We start from the raw sequence: 20,978 nt of genomic DNA on the forward strand, positions 1-20,978 counted from the left end.
TAAGAAAAATAACTCTATTAGACACTCAGTAAGTGCTGCTGTAATTATAAAACTGTATCACTTTTATTCAGTTGACTTTTACCTAATCAGCTGCTTTGAAGCCTATGGGGCATCTAGTTCAAAATCACGACTCAGAAAACAAAACAAACAAAAAAACAAAAACAAACAAACGAACAAAAAAACCATTCCTTGATCCAGACTTTCCCTAAATCCAGAATTGGGAGAGTACAGAAGTTCTTACCAGGTCACAAAGGGGCCTGAGCAAGACAGTAAAACTGACTCAGCAGAGCCCAACATCATCACTGTTAAAGCTATGTTAGGCACCAATCTGGCTTTATCTGTCAGCAGTGTCCTCCCTTTGTTAGAATACCAGATGACCAGCTATCTGTGAGCACAAAGGTAGCCTTTTTGTAAGAATCTAATCATGGAAACTTCAAAATAAATTTGTGTTTAATTTTCACCAAAACGATATTTTTATGATTGCCTTTTCTGAAACTGGGGACAAGTGGTGCTTATCTGTCAAAACAGAAACAGTGCTAACCAGTAATTCTCCCTGATCCGTGAGATAAAATAAGCATGCTCTGTGGCACATATTTATACAATGACTCAAAGACCCAAATACAAAGGAAAAAACCCGACTATGATACTAATACCATTTCTTCAGTATACCTAACAGCCAGAAATCTGCAAGTTTCTATCATTCCCAGATGCTACTACCATTCCCCGTCCTTAAACCTCCATTAACTACTCCTATGAAATTAAAAAATAACAAAACTCAACTCATTTCTCATTTCCTGACCCAAGTTTGCCAGGAACTTCTCACCAGGATTTTAAAAGGCTCAGATCAAAACTAAGATCACAGAACTTCATAAATACCTAGTACACAGTACTTCAGTAGGCAAAAAACAACAGAATAGCATTACACAGAATAGTTGTAAAGGCTATATGACAAAACTCAGACTTTGCATACAGAACAACCAGAGTAAATTCTACAAGCAGCGTAATATTCAACAATACTATACAATTGATTTCATAGGTTAAACAAAAAATTACCACATGACCCAGCAATTCCACCTCTAAGTATACATATCCAAGAGAAATGAAAACATAAGTTCACACAACAACTTTTACATATATGTTCACAGCAGCATTATTCATAACAGTAAAAAAAAGCAGAAACAACTCAAACATCTATCAATTGGTGAATGGATAAATAAAATGATATACCCATACAATGGAATATTTTTTGGCAATAAAAAGAAATGAAGTACCGATACATGCTACAACTTGGATAAACCTTAAAAACATTATGCTAAATGAAAAGAAGCCAGTCACAAAAGACCACATGTTATATGATTCTGTTTATATGAAATATTAAAAATAGGCATACAGAAAGAAAGCAGATTACTGTTTGTCTAGGGATGAGGGACTGGCAGGAGTGAATGTTAACAGGTCTGGGGTTTCTTTTTGGGGTAATGAAAATATTCTAAAATTGTGGCACTGGATGCACAACTCTGTGGATGTACTAAAAACCCACTGAATTGTACACTTTAAGTGGGTAAACTGTATGTGTGTGAATCACACCTTAATAAAACTGTTATTTTAAAAAATCAATTTTGTGCTGCAGAAATTGAGAAGGAAAGTAAAATTATTAAAAAACAAAAAACAGCAGCATTATTATAAAGTTTGCCCCACAAATCAGGAAGAGCAAAGATTCTTAATTTACTCTTTACCAAAAAATGCTACTGTTACAAAAACAGTGACCATGTACTTAATCAGACCTTGCTAATTTTCTAAAAAAAGACTTCATATTTAGGAACTATGCTTATTTTCACATGGAACTTTACACACACACACACACACACACACACACAAATTAAACTTAAATGATTCTCTGAAGAGCTCATATCACAGAGATTTTATGAGCCAGGAGAAAAAAAAGTATATATGAAACTATATGTAGGACAGATTTTCATTATAAAATTTCTCTCATTCATAGTGACTATATTATGTCAGATGAGTCAGCTAATTAATGTCAATAACTAAAAAAGAATTCTCCACACAAATAATGGTGTTCTTAAGAAGTGTATACACTGGGGCGCCTGGGTGGCTCAGATGGTTAAGTGACTGCCTTCAGCTCAGGTCATGATCCTGGAGTTCCAGGATCAAGTCCCACATCGGGCTCCCCGCTCAGTGGGGAGTCTGCTTCTCCCTCTGACCCTCTCCCCTCTCATGCTCTCTCTCACTCTCTCTCTCTCAAATAAATAAATAAAATCTTAAAAAAAAAAAAAAAAAAAAGAAGTGTGTACATTGAATCACCCATTCTGTAATCAGGAACTAATTATGATACCTTAATATACCAATTACAAAACACAATCTATTGTGTTTTGTAAACTATTAACCCGTACTCACAAGAAACACAGACTTTTCTTAATTCTTTAAAAAGCACTTTACCAGACTTTATTAATTCTGACTGGTGTTCTACCTCTACATTACAATATTTTTAAGTAAAAGGTGATACCAACAGGTAAAATATGGATCTTCATTAACTATACTTGATTTGAGGAAACCAAAAGATGACAAAATATTTTTTAAACAGTTTCTTAAAAGTACGGAGACCATATGTAAGAGGAAATTTCTAGACTAAGTTTGTATATAAAGAAAAAGAAAGCAAAGATTATAACATGAGACTACAAAAGTAAAAAATTTAAAAAGAGAAGACATGCAGAAAGATTCCAAGTCAACAAAAAGACCATGGTGAGATAAAATTAGCTCTAATTTTCTAAAATTAGTTACTTAGAGAAATTATTATAACGAACCCCTAAAGATTATGTAAACATATCAGGAAGACTCTGGATATGACTATATTTTATATACTAATAAAAACTATTTTTCCTATTATTGTAGGAAAAATAAAGATCCTACACCATCACCTTGTTATATTATTTTTCAGAAATGTTTGTCTCAATTATAAAAATACTGAAGAAACAAATGTATTTTAGAATAAACACAGCTAATTACTAAAAACAATACAAGTTCTATGAAGACATTTACTAATTTCAAAATAAAGTTTATGACTATAAGGAAAAACTCCCCAACTAGTCATGCAAATATCTGAAATATATACATTTCTATTACCTTACCTTCTGTCACAACTTGGAAGAGAAGAAAGTGTGTAAGAAATTAAGATCTTATGTTTTCTAAAGAGTGATGTAGTTCAGAGTCATTTTTTCCAGTTTAGAGATAAGAATATTGTTCCTAAAAGCCCTTAATCAATGTACATAATTGGTATACCAAAATATAAAGAATTAGACAAATAAGAACTACTTCAACATTACACTAACCATTACTTTCCCTACAGATGGCTAAAATCAAGTAATACAAAAATTTCTATGACTTACATTGTTGTTGCGAGTTTCTACAGCAGGGAACTTTCTGACTATGAATTTCACAGCAGATTCCAGGTTTTTGTCAATAAGGTAGGATGGTTTTGCCTTGGGATCTCCACATGCCTATAAAACAACAGTAATAAAAAAGTGAAATGCATCCTTGTTCTAAAACCAAGTAATAGCAAATCTGTAATCAGAAATTAGAGATATTTATTGTTTTTGGTGAGCAGGTGATAAAATGAATAGGCAAAGTGCAGGGATTGTCACAGCTGAAATATGCAATGGGAGACAGTACAGAGATGTTCTTCTACTGAAAAAAATGCATGGAAAGTTTCAAAGCAGTTAGCGCAGAACAGCAGTGAAGGAAAAAGCTCAAACCTAAAAAAAAAGAAAAAGAAAAAAAAAGTCTTGGTTTGAGGTAGGATTGTATTCATCTGAAGCTAATAAAATATTACAAAATTAAATATTCAGAAGAGTATTGGAAATGTTTCTTTCTAAGTGTTATAAAATAAAAGCTTATGTTTAGATGTCTTTTCCAAAATGTTTTCCTCATTCACTTTAAACATTTTAATACGAGAGCCCTAGTTCAAAAGAACTGGAAGCTGCTAAAATTGTCTTTATAGTACTAAAGTGTGTTGCCTATTCCTCTGAACATCTGAGTTACTACAACAGTATTTTTCCATCATACCAGCAGCACTTCAAACAATGAATCTACATCTGTTCTATATCTCATAAGCACAGAATAAATGGGAATGTTTACATTTTGACCACATCAGCCATACAGCATTCTCTGTAGTAAACTGTAAAGCATTATACAAATATCAAGTATTATTATTAGAAAGAACTTTTTATCTGAACTATTAGCAATACCAAATATAATTGATACTATTCAGTGTTTCGTTATGTGACATTTAATTAACTGCGTGCTAGTGAGATGTTATTTCTTAGGGAATTACTAAAATTATAATATTGCTATTTAACTTCTCATTGCATTTTTTAAAAAAATGTGTCCTTTGAAAAAGTTTTCTCTCTCTACTATGTGTGAGGAAACATATTGCAATTTAATGTTTTTTTCATTGTTTACTATGGCTATGTTGTGAATTGCAGAAAGAGAAGTTATGAAACATGAAACTGATCTGAAAGCGGGCAAGCGGGCAGAGGGAAGGTGAAAAGCTTTGCAAACCTTCCAAACTTGTCCTTGCTGGGGAAGCATTGTAATAAAAAGAGAGAAAATTACGTGTAAACAATGATTGTCAAACTATGACATACGTTTCAGTAGAGAACTTATGCACCGCAGACTATGAATAACGAAACAAGATTAGAACTATATGGTGCTACATATTTAAAGGTATCCTAAGTAGCGAGTTTAGTATACAATAGATTTATAGAGTTTATACTATTCATATATATTTAAATACTACTGTGTAAGTGTACAACCATGTCAGTTTCTTGGTGCTCTTCCTAAATAAACTTAAAATAATACTAGAAGGAAAAAGGAAGACTACATGCAACTATAAAAATAGGAGCAAAACCGTCAGTGAAATTTTACATACCTTAAAAAGAAACGGTAGCCAAGAATAAAAATAAATAGTTATTGGATGACTTTTGCACTTCAGCTCAAATTGAAACTACTTTTCAAATATCACCTAACTCCCTTCCAAGCCAAAGTATAAAAATCAATGCAAACATTCCTGTATTTTCCAAATGGAATTAGGAATGCAGTAAGAATTCTCTTAATGCTCAAACATAAGTAGATAAAATTAACTTAAGCAATTTAGAACTTCATAATCCTTAACCAGATTGACACAAGGCAACTATGCAAATTCCATTTCAACATAATCAATACTAAAATACATCTGACTTTTCCTCAGAGTAGATTATCATTTGTTTAAAATATTATTTCTCATAAACTAATCTGCCAATTAATCCACTTCCCAAAAAATATTATACTATATAATAACTAAGAACCACATACTAAGAATTTGTCCAAATAGAAATAGCTACAGATTAGCATTTCCTTACACCAATGATACAATGAAAAATCAAGTTCCCTAAATATGCCCGAGGTGGTACAGAATTCTAAAGTGATTCCAAATTACATTCAGTTTTTTATTTTTTTATTACATTCAGTTTTTTGTTATGTTTTATCTTCCATATTCTAATATTTAAAAATTTAGCTATCCATTCTAACAATATTAGTGACTATCGAATAATGAAAATATGAGACTACCATACGTATTTCCCATGATCACAAATTTTACTGTATAAGAATTTAATCAAATATCTGAAAACTAACACAAACGTATTCTCATATATACAGATGCATGTATATATATGAGAAACTCTTCCTTCTTACACTGAAAACAAAAAGAATGAAATTTCATTTCAATGGAAAAGTAAATGGTTGTATAATCTTTCCTTGGAATTGATTTACCTTTTTCCACACTGCTCAATAAGCCATATCTAAACATACTACACTGGGAGGCAGAACAGACTCTAGACTAAGACTTACTGGGTTTCAATCTTGACCACTTCCAATCCATAGGACCTTGAATATATTACAAAATATCTCCTAGTCTGTTTTTTTCACGTTCAAATGGGGAAATTAGTACTTACCTCATAGAGTCATTATGAGGATTAGAAAAGAGATAAACCATGTACAGTATTTAGCAGAAGGGCTAGCACATACGTGCTCTAAAATGCTCTAAAACTGTTAGCTGTTGTCAATAACAGCCTCAATAATTATAATTACCCAAGTAAAAGTCTCATATGAGTAATAACTGCAAAATAGTCTTTATCATAGTATATAGAACAAAAATGACAATTCCCTTTTCCAATCACACATTTCCTTCATTTGTTCTCTAAATGCCAAATATGTTGTACTCATAGAAAGAGTTTAGCCTAATAGTTAAGAACATGAGTTCTAAGATAGGCTGTCCATATTCATATCCTAACTCCATCACTTCTTAACTGCATAACCATAAGCAAGTGATTTTACTCCTCTGTGCCTCAGTTTTTCCATCTGTTAAATAGGTTGATAATAATTGCAATTTACCCTAAAAAGTTTTTAGGCCCATTACGTGTGTGCATGCACGCGCGTGTGCAGTTTACATAGGTATCTGGAATACCATGAGCACTCAAAAATGCCAATAAAACATACATGGCTCATAGATACTATACAGAAGTACTAGCTCCTATTTTATTTTTTCTGAAATCAACCTGCTTGATTTATTTACTTAATACCAACAGAGACACTGTGTAAGGAACACTCAGGCAAAAAAGAAAAAGTACAAGAAAAAAAAAAAAAACAATGAGTTGACTAAAAGCTAATATCTAAGTAATTAACATCTGTCAAAAAGTCACACTTAGGGGCGCCTGGGTGGCTCAGTCGTTAAGCGTCTGCCTTCGGCTCAGGTCATGATCCCAGGGTCCTGGGATCGAGCCCCGCATTGGGCTCCCTGCTCCACGGGAAGCCTGCTTCTCCCTCTCCTACTCCCCCTGCTTGTGTTCCCTCTCTCGCTGTGTCTCTCTCTGTTGAATAAATAAATAAATAAATAAATAAATAAATAAATAAATAAATCTTTAAAAAAAAAAAAAAAGTCACACTTAATAATTCAATTAAAAAGCGTTTCCTCCTGGGACGCCTGGATAGCTCAGTCGGTTAAGCGTCTGCCTTCAGCTCAGGTCATGATCCCAGGGTCCTGGGATCGAGTCCCACATCGGGCTCCTTGCTCAGCGGGGAGCCTGCTTCTCCCTCTGCCTGCCTCTCTCCCTGCTTGTGCTCTCTCTCTGACAAATAAATAAAATCTTAAAAAAAAAAAAAGGGTTTCCTCCTATACCGATGCAGTATAGCAAAATTCCAACTAACCACATGTCTCAGTTTATAAAAATTAATATTCTTCTCCACCCTCACTCAAAGCATTTTCAGGACACAGCGGACAAAGAAATCATAAAACAACCACCTGTATTTCAGAAACATTGTCTGCAGTTGGTACACCTGAAACTCTACCTCATCCTAGTGTAACTACACTATTACATAAAATTAATCTTTCACTCTCAAAAGTATCACCCTTTGAAGTGCCACATTTAAGAAAACAACATATACTACTATACTTAATTAACAAATTTTATCAGAAAGGCTTACCAAAAGGCCTAAATCAAATAAAACTTTTGAATACTTCTATCTCCCCCACACCAAAAAAGAAAAAGAGAAGAAGAAAAGGTGAGTACAGGGCAAAATTGCATCTAAATAACTGAACCTTACAGTCCTACCAAAAAAAAAAATTTTTTTGCATAATTGGCTAAAAGAGCTATTTCACTAGACAAAAAGGAAACCATTTCTGAACCAAAGAACTTAAAAAAAAACAACAAAAAAACACCACAACCCCAAAACCGTGTATTTTATATTATCTTGACTCAGCATGCTTTCATAATGCATAAAATACTGTAATTTAAAATTCCAGATCTAAAGGAAATTTAATATTTATGTACTTAAATTTCCAGTTCTCACGATTGCAACTTTATTTTCTATGAATATTCTACTTATCTTTAAATTCAACAAAGTTATGACTATTTAATGTGGAAGATCAAACTGCACTAATGTTAAAGGGAATACTTAAATATAATAATTAAGAAATCTGTCCCTGAGTCAAGGAGCACAGCCCACTTGACTTCCTGGCAAATTGTTTAATCTCTGAACCTCAGTTCTCTAATTTATAAAATTAAGGATACTAATACTACCTATTCGCAGGGTAGGTTATTCAGATTTTTAAAAGACAAAATGCACATAAAGTGCTTATTCCAATGACTGGTATGTAAATACCTAATAAATAAATTCTAAATAATAATCTTCTATTTTTTAAAATAAATTTCTCAAAACACATGGGTATCTATAGTGAGTTCCCAATTATCAAAGTAAAATTTTCCATTTAACCAATTCTAACTCAGTATTAATTATCAATCAACATCTCCAAGTTCATTTTTTTTTCACAAAACATAAGTATAATATTATTACCAAAAATAAAGAACAGAGATGTTTTAGAAAACCACATAATACTTTATCCAGGCCACAAAATAAACATCTTTGACTAGAAACCTCAAGACCAGACTTTATGTGATTTCAAAGTATAACTCTAAAACAAATTTTTCTGCCTATCTACCACCAAAACCCCTTCTCAAGTCCTTTCCTCAGGCTGTCACAACATAAGATTACATACTACAGATTAACTTTATATGGTTAATGATAAGTATTTTTTCAAAAACTTACTATGATGTTACAAAAATCAAATAACAGAAATAGTCCTCAATCTATTCATAAGAGATTAAGCAACAATCAAGAAAAAAGAAAACAAAGACCCAAGAGTGGGGAGTAAAAAGAACATTTACTGGGCACCTGTTGTGTGTAAAACATCTATGCTTTTGAAACTGCCTAAACATCTCTCAACAGAGAGGAGAGGAACGTCAGAAAAATTAAATGACTTGCTCAAGGTTCAGCTGTGAGTACCTAAAGATTCCAAAGCACTAAAAATGCTTATCTAAATATATATGCTCATAAAAACAGTAAAAAAACATGCTCCATTCTTTCAATACCTCAACTGCTCAAAACTTGCATTGGAGTAATTACTATCAAAGGAAAAATCTGCTTAGTTTCATCAGTTTTATTTTTTAAGTCCTAGTCTAACTCAGCAATAAATCACATTCCTTTGCCAAAATACTATAGGACAAACCAATTTTTTAAATACAATAACGTAACTGAAAAAACATGAACAAAATTCCAGAGTTCAGAGTGAGAATGCTATTTCTGAGAGTACAAGAAAGAAACTAGCCCTATCTGAATATGTCAGGGAAGAAGAGAAAACCGCACAATGTGACCAATTTATGCTAGAAACAGGAATTTAATTTTTACTCAATAAACAAGAAAAACCATAGTTTTTAAAGCAGGTTTTGCAAAATTAAAAGCATACCAGGACCAAGATTCTTCCTTCAGTCTTCAAGGAAATTAACTGACATTAATGCCTAGAGTAAGGACAGACATCACCTAAAATCATGGACTAGAGAAAACAACTTACTTGTCATTCTTTTATTTTCTAATTTTAAAAATGAAAGTAATACAAAGAAAATTTTCAATAAATATTGGAAAATCTATCAAGAGCAAAACAAGACTTAAATTCTCATATTAGTGGTTTTGTTTCCAATTATTTTGTTTTCTCGTGTGTATCACCTATATTTTGGCCAACCAATCTGATCTGAACTTCCCCTTGAGCTTGGGTAGGTGAAAAAAAAAGGCAATTCATTGCTAAAATTTAGATTAAGAGGCTTCATAGGAAAGTATACTGGAATTATTGGAAATGCTTTAAAATTAATGCAAACTTATCAATAACTACCTGTTACTTAGAGCCAGTAATAGCCAACTTAAAAATATATATATTATGGTTACTGCTTTCTAAGCACAAATTCTGGGAAAATCACAAACTTAAGAAATATTTCAATGCACTATATATTTCAAAATTCATTTTTAAAAATTTTAGTGATTCAAATGAGTTACTAATTACTATTCAATTCACAAGAAGAGGTGTATGTCACTATTGCTCTTAAACATTTTTCAGCTTGCAATACAGAGAAACATCTCAATTTATAAAACAAAGGTGTTCTATAGGTTTTTTTCAAGTATTATACGTAGCCACATTTTTACTGTTTTAGAGAAGCTGTTCTTGGGGCGCCTGGGTGGCTCAGGCAGTTAAGCATCTGACTCTTGATCTAAGCTCAGGTATTGATCTCAGGTATTGGTCTTGAGTTCGAGCCCCATATAGGGCTCCACTTTACTTAAAAAATTGAAAAATCAATAAATAAAATAAAGCTGCTCTTTAAAGGCCAATGAAGAATACACTCCTGAAATACAAATACTTATTTTGTACTAGCAGTAAATAGATATCAAACCATAACGTCAGAGAGTAAAAAAGGAAAAGTTAGGAAATGTTTCCCAAAGGTGGTCCAGAGCTGGATTTAACAGGGGAGAAAAAATGAACTTATTAAATGTCCACTTTGTTTCAAGCCCCAGAAATAGATTTAATAACAATAGCCTAAACTTATTCATTTCTTACTCCTGTGCCAGGCACTGCACTAGCACTTTAGATGAATTAACTCACTCAACCTTCTAAGGTTAATTAAAGAGTATTCTACAGACATGGGAGAACTGGAACATCTATTTAAGATTTCAAGAATTAGAATCAAAACGATTAACATGGCTTAGAAAACAAAATATACAGCTTAGAGCATAAGAGAAGCTAAGAACAAGTAAGTATTCTGGAGATGGTTTCGCTAGTAGAAAGTCTACGTGCAGCCCAGCATTCCAGGAATTTAGTTTTACCCCAGAAAACAAAATTACATCACAACTGTGAATAACTGCCTGAGAAAGAAATCAGAGGTATTAAAAACTTACATTTTACTTATTTCAGTGGTTATTAACATCAGAATCACTTCAGGGCTTTTTCTTACTCAGTAGATTTGGGTCAAGATACAGATATATTTTTAAAAACCTTTTAAAATGATTATATTGTGTATCCCTGGCTAAGAACCACTGGTCTCCTCAATTTATAAATAAAGAAACTATAACCCAGAACATTTAAATAACTTGTCCAAAGTTTAAAAGATAGTATCAGAGCTTTATCTAGAATCTAGCTCTCTCAAGCTACAGAATATATTACAACTATGGAAAACGATAGAGAAGTTTAGAGGCTGTATGCCAGCAATGAGCACATTAGACATTACTAGGATTTTTATAACCTTATATATTTTATATCTTTATACATTCTGCTGAACAAAATACTGGAATCTTAAATAAGGACCCAGTACACCTTGTCACGGCCTACCAGAAGCTTCTACTCATACTTCAAAAGCAAGCACAAAAGTCACTATCTCTTCTTCCCCAGAATGGAATCGTCAATGCCCTTCTCAAGACTCCCATAAGCACACTTATGCAATACATTTTAGGTAAATAACTGTAAATCTCTCAACCTACTAAAATGTGAACTTCTTGGCATTGGAGACTGCATCTTAATTTATCTGTCTCCCCAGTGTCTGTGAAGACATTCAATAAATGAAGAGTAAATGAATTAATGAAAAAGAAACCCTCAAAATTTGGGACTAATAGTTCATATGATTTATAAAATATTTTTTAAAATGTAGTTTTATTACTGTCAAGTATCTAAAATAATCAACTATGCAATAAGAAAGTATTTTCCAAAACAGGCTTTTACTTAAAACAAGAGATTCCTTTGAAATTGGCACATGTACAACCCTATTTACAAATTAGCAATTCAAGAGCTTATGAAGTTTGTTAACTTATTTAAGTAAAACATTGCAGCATAATATTACTCAAAGAAATGATTAACCAAGAGATTGTCTCATCACTGTCAGATTAAGTAAAAAAATCTATCAAAGTCTAATTATAGTACTAAAAATTCCTAAAAGGATCAAAGAAGATTTTACTACATTTACTGATAAAGCCAACAGTAAAAACAGTCAACAAAAAAACCACATTTTGAGAATAGAAAAGAGTACTACTAATTTACTAATTACTAATTTCTCCCCAAGACAGAAACAAACAAACTTACTGGTGGACTTTCTTAAATTGCATTTCTTATATTTCATGTTGCAAAATTTTCAATGTGAAAATGTTACTATTTAACTTTATGTAAGATTTAAAATGAAAAAGTACATTAGAAATTCCAAATTTAGGGCGCCTGGGTGGCTCAGTCGTTAAGCGTCTGCCTTCAGCTCAGGTCATGATCCCAGGGTCCTGGGATCAAGTCCCACATCGGGCTCCCTGCTCAGCGGGAAGCCTGCTTCTCCCTCTCCCATTGCCCCTGCTTGTGTTCCTGCTCTCGCTCTCTCTCTCTCTGTCAAATAAATAAATGAAATCTTAAAAAAAAAAAAAACAACTCACTCAACTTCCTAACTTAAAAAAAAAAAAGAAATTCCAAATTTAGGAGCGCCTGGGTGGCTCAGTCAGTTAAGCATCCCACTCTTGATTTCAGCTCAGGTGATGATCTAAGGGTCCTAGGACAGAGCCCTAGATTGGGCTCCTCACTCAGCAGGGAGTCTGCTTAAGATTCTCTCTCTCTCCCTTTGCCCCTCCCTGAACTCTCTCTCTCTCTCTCTCTCTCTCAAATAAATAAATAAATCTGTGTGGGGCTCCACACTGGGTGGGGGGCCTGTTTAAAATTCTCTCTCCCTCTGTACCCCCCTCCCGAATCCTGCACACTCACTCTCTCTAAAAATAAAAAAAATTTAAAAACCCAAATTTAATTTGGAACAAAATATACCTTCAAGTGGAGAAACGATTGCATGTGTTCTTAAAATTAGGGAAGACAAATGCTACTTCATTGTTTCTTTTTACACTTTTCCTTTCTGCTTTATAAATACTCTTCCCCCAATTCAAACAAAATTTCCTATTTCTTTAGTATTGTTTATATGGTTAGTCCTTTCAATTTCTACATTTTAACGGCAGGGACTATATTTTAAAAATAATCACAAATTAGGGCGCCTGGGTGGCTCAGTCGTTAAGCGTCTGCCTTCAGCTCAGGTCATGATCCCAGGGTCCTGGGATCGAGTCCCACATCGGGCTCCCTGCTTGGCAGGAAGCCTGCTTCTCCCTCTCCCACTCCCCCTGCTTGTGTTCCTGCTCTCGCTATCTCTCTCTCTGTCAAATAAATAAATAAAATATTAAAAAAAAAAAAAATAATCACAAAGAAAAAATTCACAGAACATGAAAAGCAAATACAAAATGTATTTCTCCAAAAAAATTTGAATTGAATTTTAAAATTCCTAATTCTAAACTATGTCTCATTTTAATACATTACAAAGCTAAACAGAGGTCTCCATTAATAATCACTCGGGGGTGGGGTATCTGGGTGGTGCAGTCAGTTAAGCAGCCAACTCTTGGTTTCAGCTCAGGTCATGAGATCAAGCCCCACATGGGGCTCCATACTGAGCATGGAGTCTGCTTCAGACTCTCTCCCCTTCTCCCTCTGCCCCGTGCACTCTTTCTCAAATAAATAAATAAATCTTTTTTAAAAAAATTAATCATTCTGGTACACTGATAGTATGATCTCAATGATCTTTTCATGCAAATCCATAGAAAGTTCGTACAAAAGTAATCTACAGTAAAAAGAAATTATTTCTGTAATATAACTGCATATTTCTTTAAGGTTACTGTGTGTTCAAAATCTAATTATATCTACCACAAAAATGTCAATAATGACTATAAACCTAATGACAAAAATAATTAAATTAGAAACAATAGTGGTCAATAAAAAAAAGTGCCAATCTAAATTCTTATCATTTTCTAGAATAAGAATTGGACAGGGACTGGGCACCTGGGTGGCTCAGTCGTTAAGCGTCTGCCTTCGGCTCAGGTCATGATCCCAGGGTCCTGGGATCGAGCCCCACATCGGGCTCCCTGCTCTGTGGGAAGCCTGCTTCTCCCTCTCTCACTCCCCCTGCTTGTGTTCCCTCTCTTGCTGTGTCTCTCTCTCTGTCAAATAAATAAATAAAATCTTTAAAAAAAAAAAAAGAATTGGGCAGGGGCACCCGGCTGGCTCAGTCGCAGGAACATGCAACTCTTGATCTGAGGATCATGAGTTAGAGTCCCACACTGGTTGTAGAGATTACTAAGATATAAATAAATAAAACTTTAAAAAAAGGGGGGGGAATTGGGTAAATTATTTAACCTCTCCAAATTCAACTGCTTTATCTATAAATAAGTACATCATAGACCTAAGGACAAATTAAAGAAAAAAATTCAAACAGCATACAGTAAAGTCTCAATAAAATGGCAGCTAGCATTAATTTCATTACACATTATTTTTACTGGACAATAAAGAGATGAAACTTTTTAGTTCTACTAACATATAAAGTGTACAACTACTGGAGCCGACCCAAAATTACTGCTGGAATTTAACTTAATGCAAACAATTCCTAGGAAATTATCAAACAAGAATATGGATTAGATTTTCAATCATCCCAACCAGTAAGGACAAGAACTTTTGACCCTGACATACTTTTTCCTCTGGGCTTCCTGATTTTTTACATATTGGATATAGCTAACTAAGTATGTTCATTCCTTTAAAATTTTCTTACAATGTAAGTATACAAGCAATAGATTAAGGACCCTAATTTCATTTATATGTAAACTGCACCATGCTACTTCAATTTTATTTTTGTGAAGAGTCCAATTTAATCAAAATATAATAAAATATGCATGCACATATGTTAGCATTTGTACAGAAAAGGGTATAAGTACATAAGGCTTATTTTTAAAAGTGGGAGAAGGGCAGACAAAGAATTTCTAAAGTGACACAATTCTCTTATGTTTGAGTTTCTGATAGTAAACATGTATTCCTTTTGTAATCATTAAAAATGCTTAATATTTAAGTTATTTAACTAGTCCACAAAGGATAATCTATCATTGCCACTTGAAAAAATAAAAGTAATTTTTTCCTAAGTATTTTTCAGTGATCTTTATCTCCTCAGCCTACCATCCAACATAACATGAAAAAATATTGTCAAATCCTCATTTTTACAAGCAGCTTTCCTGAAAAATAAAGTTACAAATGGACATGATAGGGTCTGTTTAAATAAATAATATATATTATTTAATTCAGATTTATGGAGAGATGTTTCCTTCTTACCATGTTTAAGGCTCTTAATAATGAAACCCCACTGAGGGGAAAAATCTCATACTAATAATACTTAGTAGTCTACAATTTGCTACAAACCAATCTTTGGAGCATGTTTCTGCTCCTGATTGAGGAACAGAGAAAATAATGCCCTAAATGAAGAGAAACATAACACTGAAAGAGAAAACTAAAGCTAGTCCCCTCCCTTTACCTTGCACTTACACACTTCCCATGCACCCTTTTTTTCCTCCTTTAAATAGCAGATACCAGCTAAGGACTTTCAATTTTTTACACTGCTATTCTACTCATTTTTTCCTCATAAAATAAATATATCCAAAATCATGGGGAAAAGACTATGAAAAAAAAAAAGAAAAATAGTCTTTAATAAGAAAATTTTTTTTTAAAACAAACAAAAGTGGGGCGCCTGGGTGGCTCAGTCGTTAAGCGTCTGCCTTCGGCTCAGGTCATGATCCCAGGGTCCTGGGATCGAGTCCCACATCGGGCTCCCTGCTCGGCGGGAAGCCTGCTTCTCCCTCTCCCACTCCCCCTGCTTGTGTTCCTGCTCTCGCTATGTCTCTCTCTGTCAAATAAATAAATAAAATCTTAAAAAAAATAAAAAAATAAAAAAATAAAATAAAACAAACAAAAGTGCATTGAAACCTGCAAACAGATGCCATTCAAAAAGAGTTTACAATGGCTGGGTGGGTCTTCTCTTCCTTTCTGTCCTTTAGAATTAAGGCAATAATGTAACAAGAAAAATTATTCAAGTATTAAATGAGAGATCTTTTTGGTACAGAATTATCATATTCATGTTGGTGACAGGTAGGAAAAGAAAAGAAACAAAAAACAAAATAGATATATTTTCTAAACTCAGCAAAAATGTTTTGGTATTTGCGAATGTGTTTGCTAATAGCAGTAAAATTTCGAAAAAACAAATGTTGCCCCAAAAAAGTTGCTGAGACTCCTAAATATTCACAGAGGTTTTAAACTATTTTCACATTATCATTATCTTTTATCTTCATAAACAATCCTGTGATGTAGGCAGAGAAGGGATTACCATCTCTGAATTATAGAAAACTAAACTGAGTTCAGTTACTGTTTAAAATGGGCTATGACTTCTACTTGTAAAGATAAGATAATCAGAGCTGCAATGGACTTTAGCATTCGTTTTACAGTTAATTTTCCCGTTTTACAGATGAGGAAAGAATGAAGTTCATGGAAGTCAAGATACCTCCCAATGTTACAAAACTCTTAGTGACAGACTGAAGACTGTAATGCAGTTCTCCTAAATTCTGGCCCCATACTCCACTTCCACAACCACACTGCCTGCCATGCCACAGTAACAGATAAAAAAGGAGCTTGGAAAATGTTAAAAATCAACATATAAGTGAGTAGTATTATCAGGTCTGGAAAAAGACATATTTTCAATAAAAAACAGAATTTCTAAGGATTCAAGAAACAAATAAATTTAAATGTAAAACTACCTACCACCTTCATGTCTTTTCCCTAAAACCCTCCTTCTTCATGTGTTCTCACATCCCTGATTAGTCTACAAATTCCTTAAAATTTCCATAATCTGTACATATTAAGATGTCAAAAATTTTTCAACTGATGAAATTTTTTTAAAAAAGCAAAACATTTTCAATAATCATGTTACATTCCTATAATAAGCATTAAAGCATATTATTTTTGATTACAGTAACTTATGAAGTTATTTTACTCAAGTCACTTAAGTATTTTCATTGTGTATGCTCACTAAAATATTTCCATGCAGACTTCCAATTGAAACAGAGCGATCGAATCTGACAATCTGATGCACACATGCATTAATAAAAAGGTGATAATTGATTGGTAGACATGTATTATGTAGTGGAAGTTTTTTTTTTTTTTGAGGACTGTAAGAGATTAGGATTGAAAAGATTAGGTAGCTCATACTGTCATAAAAACGCAGACTGCATGAACCTTATAAACACATGGTGAACGAATCTTACTCACTTTTTTTGGCAAGATTTTTGAACAAATGTTTCAATCCCTAGCCAGCCAGGAAGATATGTCAGTCTTATAGAAAACTCTGTAGGCTAAAAGATTCAAAATCTATCTGATGCATTTGTATGCAAAATTACACAAGGAGAGCAAACCAAAAGCTATTATTAAAACTAGAGCAAGATTATACACACACTCGTATGTTAAATACATACATATAACATAAATTGTGTATTCATCCATTCAACAAGACTTAACTGAAGACTTCGTGAACCAGGTAAGGCTCTGAGTACTAGTAATTCAAAAATGAGTAACACTCTCCCTGCCCAGAGGGAACTCACAATCAGGCAAGGTAGACAAAATATTTCTCAACAAACTCTAAATATGTGTTAAGTGCTGAAATATAACATTTCAATAACTCAAAATATTTGACACTTGGATATAATAATCACATTAAACTCATTTTTCACTAGCTCAGTAATACAAGAGCCTGAAGTTTCTCAAAACAGGAAGTGAAAAAAATCTGCTTTTAAGGCAGTGAACTGAAATAATAAGAGTTGAAATGCCTAAAATTTGGTTTAATCTTACGCACTTTATGAAGATGGAATAGGTAAAGTTTGGTTGTATTTATACCATAAAAATGTTTAAATGCATGCTTAAAAAGGCATTGTGCCCAAATACCCAAATCACTTTTGATGTTACTCTCACTTCCTCTTCTGAAAACCATCATAACCATTTCCTTTAACCACAATACCACAGGTCTAGTAATTTTTAGTACTGCTTGCCTTGCTCGTTTTTTTGGACAAAGTTCATATAGGAACCAAATTTCAAAGTTTGTGAAGAAGCATAATCTCACAAAAAGTTCAGGTCAATACAACCTGTAAGTAATACTATCAAAATTAAGTTCTTTGCAACTACATAAATTTATAACCAAGGCTCTTTGGTAAATGCAGAGGGCTTCTTTGTAATGATACTGAGCTCCTGCCACATAAGATGTAACAAACTGAATAGACATATTGCAGTTACTCTCCAGATTTTACTGTGTTTAGAGGCAAACTAATCTTGCATCCAGGTAAGCAACAGGAACATAAACCATCCTTATACAAAACTTATCACTATTAAGCCAGGACAGTCTTCTCCTTTAAGATTACAATATCTACATCAAATTGTTGGAATAAATCAGTTTTATACTTGAACCTCATTATATGGACTTCAAAAAAAATACTATTTCGTCAGCAGCCCTAATTTACACACGTTATAATTCTACTATGGTCATGCTAAAGGAAATATTCATGACATATTAAAAAGCCAACAAAATAATTATGAAGACATGACATCAAATACACATTGGAAACTCAAAGAGTGTACCCAAAAATCTCTTTTTCTCTTTACGAAGTTCTTTGAAACTTACTAACCTTGCCTTAAAAGGAAAAAAAAATTTGGTTTGTTTTCTCTTAAGATAAATTATCTATTCTATCTTTACATCTATTTTTTTTAACTCCAACTCAGCCTTCCATTTCTTAATCTGCTGAAGCCATTTAAAGACTTTCAATGGGCCTATTAGCTACAACTACACAAATTTTCCTTATATGTTATAAACCAGCAATAATAGCAATATATTTACAGTTTCAATTTTGTACCGACACCGAACTTTAAGAAATGGTGTTTCGGTACTATTAGACAAGGCTGGAAAAACGAAGATGAGGAGGAGTAAAGAGGGATGGGATAGAAGGTTGTTATTCCTGTTCTAGTGACTCACAGCCCAGAAGTATTTCAGAAGAAAATTAGTTCCACCCTCACTTCCCCCTCCTCTCCACCCTCAAAATGAAATAATTCCAAATTGTCAGCATGCTCTCAAACGACTTCTATTTAGCAATCTAAAATAAAGTGGCAAGTGGAGAAGATGCGGGGTTCATCCTGATCAGCAATTCCCTTCCCACATTCACACATCAAAAAATTCAGAAAAAATTGCTACCATCTCCGCCAGATTCCTACCATTCAGCCTCAGTTACGGAACACCCAAGTTTTCCTATGCTCTCCCCACCCCCATCTTGCCCACCCTCTACCGTCCCTTTCCAGTTGACCCCGTTCCGGGGGCGGGGGCGCCGAGGAGGGGGCGGCAGCGGCGCCCCTCACCCTGTGCGGGCCGGGCCGGATCCCACCGCTGGGAGCGGGGAAATGGCTTCTCTCTGCCTCCGGCCGGCCCGCCAGCCACCGGGGGAGGCGCCGGGACTCCGCATTAGGCCGCGGCGCATCTCAGCGACCCCGGGCCGGGCCTGACGCGGCAGTGCCGTGATTTCTGCCGTGGGCGCCGCCCGCTGCCCCCACCCCCGGCTCTCCCCCGCCGCCCGTCCGTCCTCCGCCCGCCCGCCGCCTCCGCCGCGGCCTCGCCGGCCCGTGCGCACCTTTTTGATGTTGTAGAGGCGAGTCAGCATGCCGACGCCCCGGTCGTTGAGGATGGTGAGCTTCTCCGCCAGCTTCTGCTGACTGGGCTGCAGCACGGAGCGCGACATGGTGGTAGCTGTGGTGGTGGTGGTGATGGTGGTGGTGCCGCCGCCGCCGCCGGCCGCCTCGCGCCCAGTCACCGGCCCGCGGCCTCCGCGTCAACCTCTCTCGGGCCTCCTCCCCCCGCCCCCAGCCCGCGACCTCCGTCTCAGGGGAGAACGTCCATGACCCTTGCGCCCCAATCCCGCGCGGCTGACAGAGCGAACCGCGCCAGACGCCTCAGGGTCCCTTCCCCCGCAGCAGCCCGCGCCCCGGCAGCCTCCTGCCTTCCGCCCGCCGCCCTTCCGTCCCCACCCCCGGCGCTCTCCGCCCCAGCCCCCACCGAGCCGCCTTCCCCGGCTCCTCCACTAGGTGTGGCGGCGGCGGCGGCGTCTCCGGCGGCTGAGAACGAGGCAGCTTCCCGCAGCCCAGGACGAGCGCTCGGTCACCTGATCGGCCGCGCCGGCGCCCCCGCGAGGCCGGACGGGGAACTGCGCCTGGGGGGGCCCTCGCCCGCCCCACTCCGCTTGGCCGCTGCGGCCGCCCGCTTGGGACCGGACTCCCGCCCCAGACCCTGCCCTGCGAGCCCACTGTGCCTGATCCCGGCACGGTAGTCCTCCGCCGGGACCGAGTGGAGTCGCATTTCCATGCTCCTTCCTCTTCGCCCCACACCCCTCTCCTACAAGTTCCCAAAAGTTGCCTTTCCGCACCACATCCCTAAAGAAACCAGCAGAAGCCCGGAGGGCGGGAGGGGAGCGTTTCAGGCGACTTTCGCTTAAGAGTGGGCTGGTGGCTCCAAGCTTTTCCCTCCCACTGCTTAACAGACGCTCCCGGCTGAACACAGCAGATGTTGTGCTCCGCTAGGCGGGCATCGCCTCTCCCATCCTCCCCATCCCATCCCTACTCCCCTGCCTCAAGGCAGTTTGTGAGAGAGGAGGTCGGAAGTGAGGGCAACTCAAGTTCCTGAGATAATCGGAATCCGGAATTTGTCGACTAGTGGCACCCATCCGGAGAAGACTCTAAATAGGCCCTGGCATGAGGGAGGCAAAAAATAAATGTTCAATGAATGAAGGAACGATCGCATTTTTTTCTGGCCTCCACCCTAAATCCCACCCCTTCTTGGAAACATTCTACTTTTCCATCTCATTGTTTTTTGGGTTTTTTTCCTGATCGGTTTCTTCCCGGCCACACTCCAAGACTACTCCCTCTAGACAAATGTATTAAACTTGGTTCCAAAAGTGATGGAATCAAGGACTTAGGTAATTGGCTTGAGGAGTTCTAGCCAAGAGGATTCACACTGCTTTGATCATTCTGCCCTTAATTTCTTTCCATGTGTTAATCTTTCTATTATATTCATTAATTTTAAGTGAATGACAAAATGTTCTGCCACACTCAAAAAAACATTCTAAGAGTAAATAAGCTATCATTGGATTGATCAAAACGC

The 20,978-nt window shown here is 36.1% G+C and overlaps 1 protein-coding gene across 5 annotated transcripts in view; it reads right to left on the reverse strand.

The window, feature by feature from the left end:
• Nucleotides 1-19,589, reverse strand: part of NCKAP1 (NCK associated protein 1) — a 102,713-nt gene extending 83,124 nt beyond the window's left edge. For 3 of the 5 annotated variants that reach the window (XM_036072860.2, XM_036072865.2, XM_036072859.2), the window contains exons 1-3: nucleotides 19,456-19,580; nucleotides 4,573-4,590; nucleotides 3,402-3,512 (exon numbers count right to left, since the gene is read on the reverse strand). In XM_036072860.2, coding sequence (XP_035928753.1) covers nucleotides 3,402-3,512; nucleotides 4,573-4,590; nucleotides 19,456-19,563 — 237 coding nt within the window. In that variant the 5' untranslated portion in view covers nucleotides 19,564-19,580. Of the gene's footprint in view, nucleotides 1-3,401; nucleotides 3,513-4,572; nucleotides 4,591-19,455 lie in introns of all 5 variants that reach the window. The other 2 variants (XM_036072864.2, XM_036072861.2) reach the window with 1 other exon arrangement.
• Between the last annotated feature and the right edge of the window lie 1,389 nt (nucleotides 19,590-20,978).

Source organism: Halichoerus grypus, chromosome 4 (assembly GCF_964656455.1).
Source record: "Halichoerus grypus chromosome 4, mHalGry1.hap1.1, whole genome shotgun sequence".
Taxonomy (NCBI): domain Eukaryota; kingdom Metazoa; phylum Chordata; class Mammalia; order Carnivora; family Phocidae; genus Halichoerus; species Halichoerus grypus.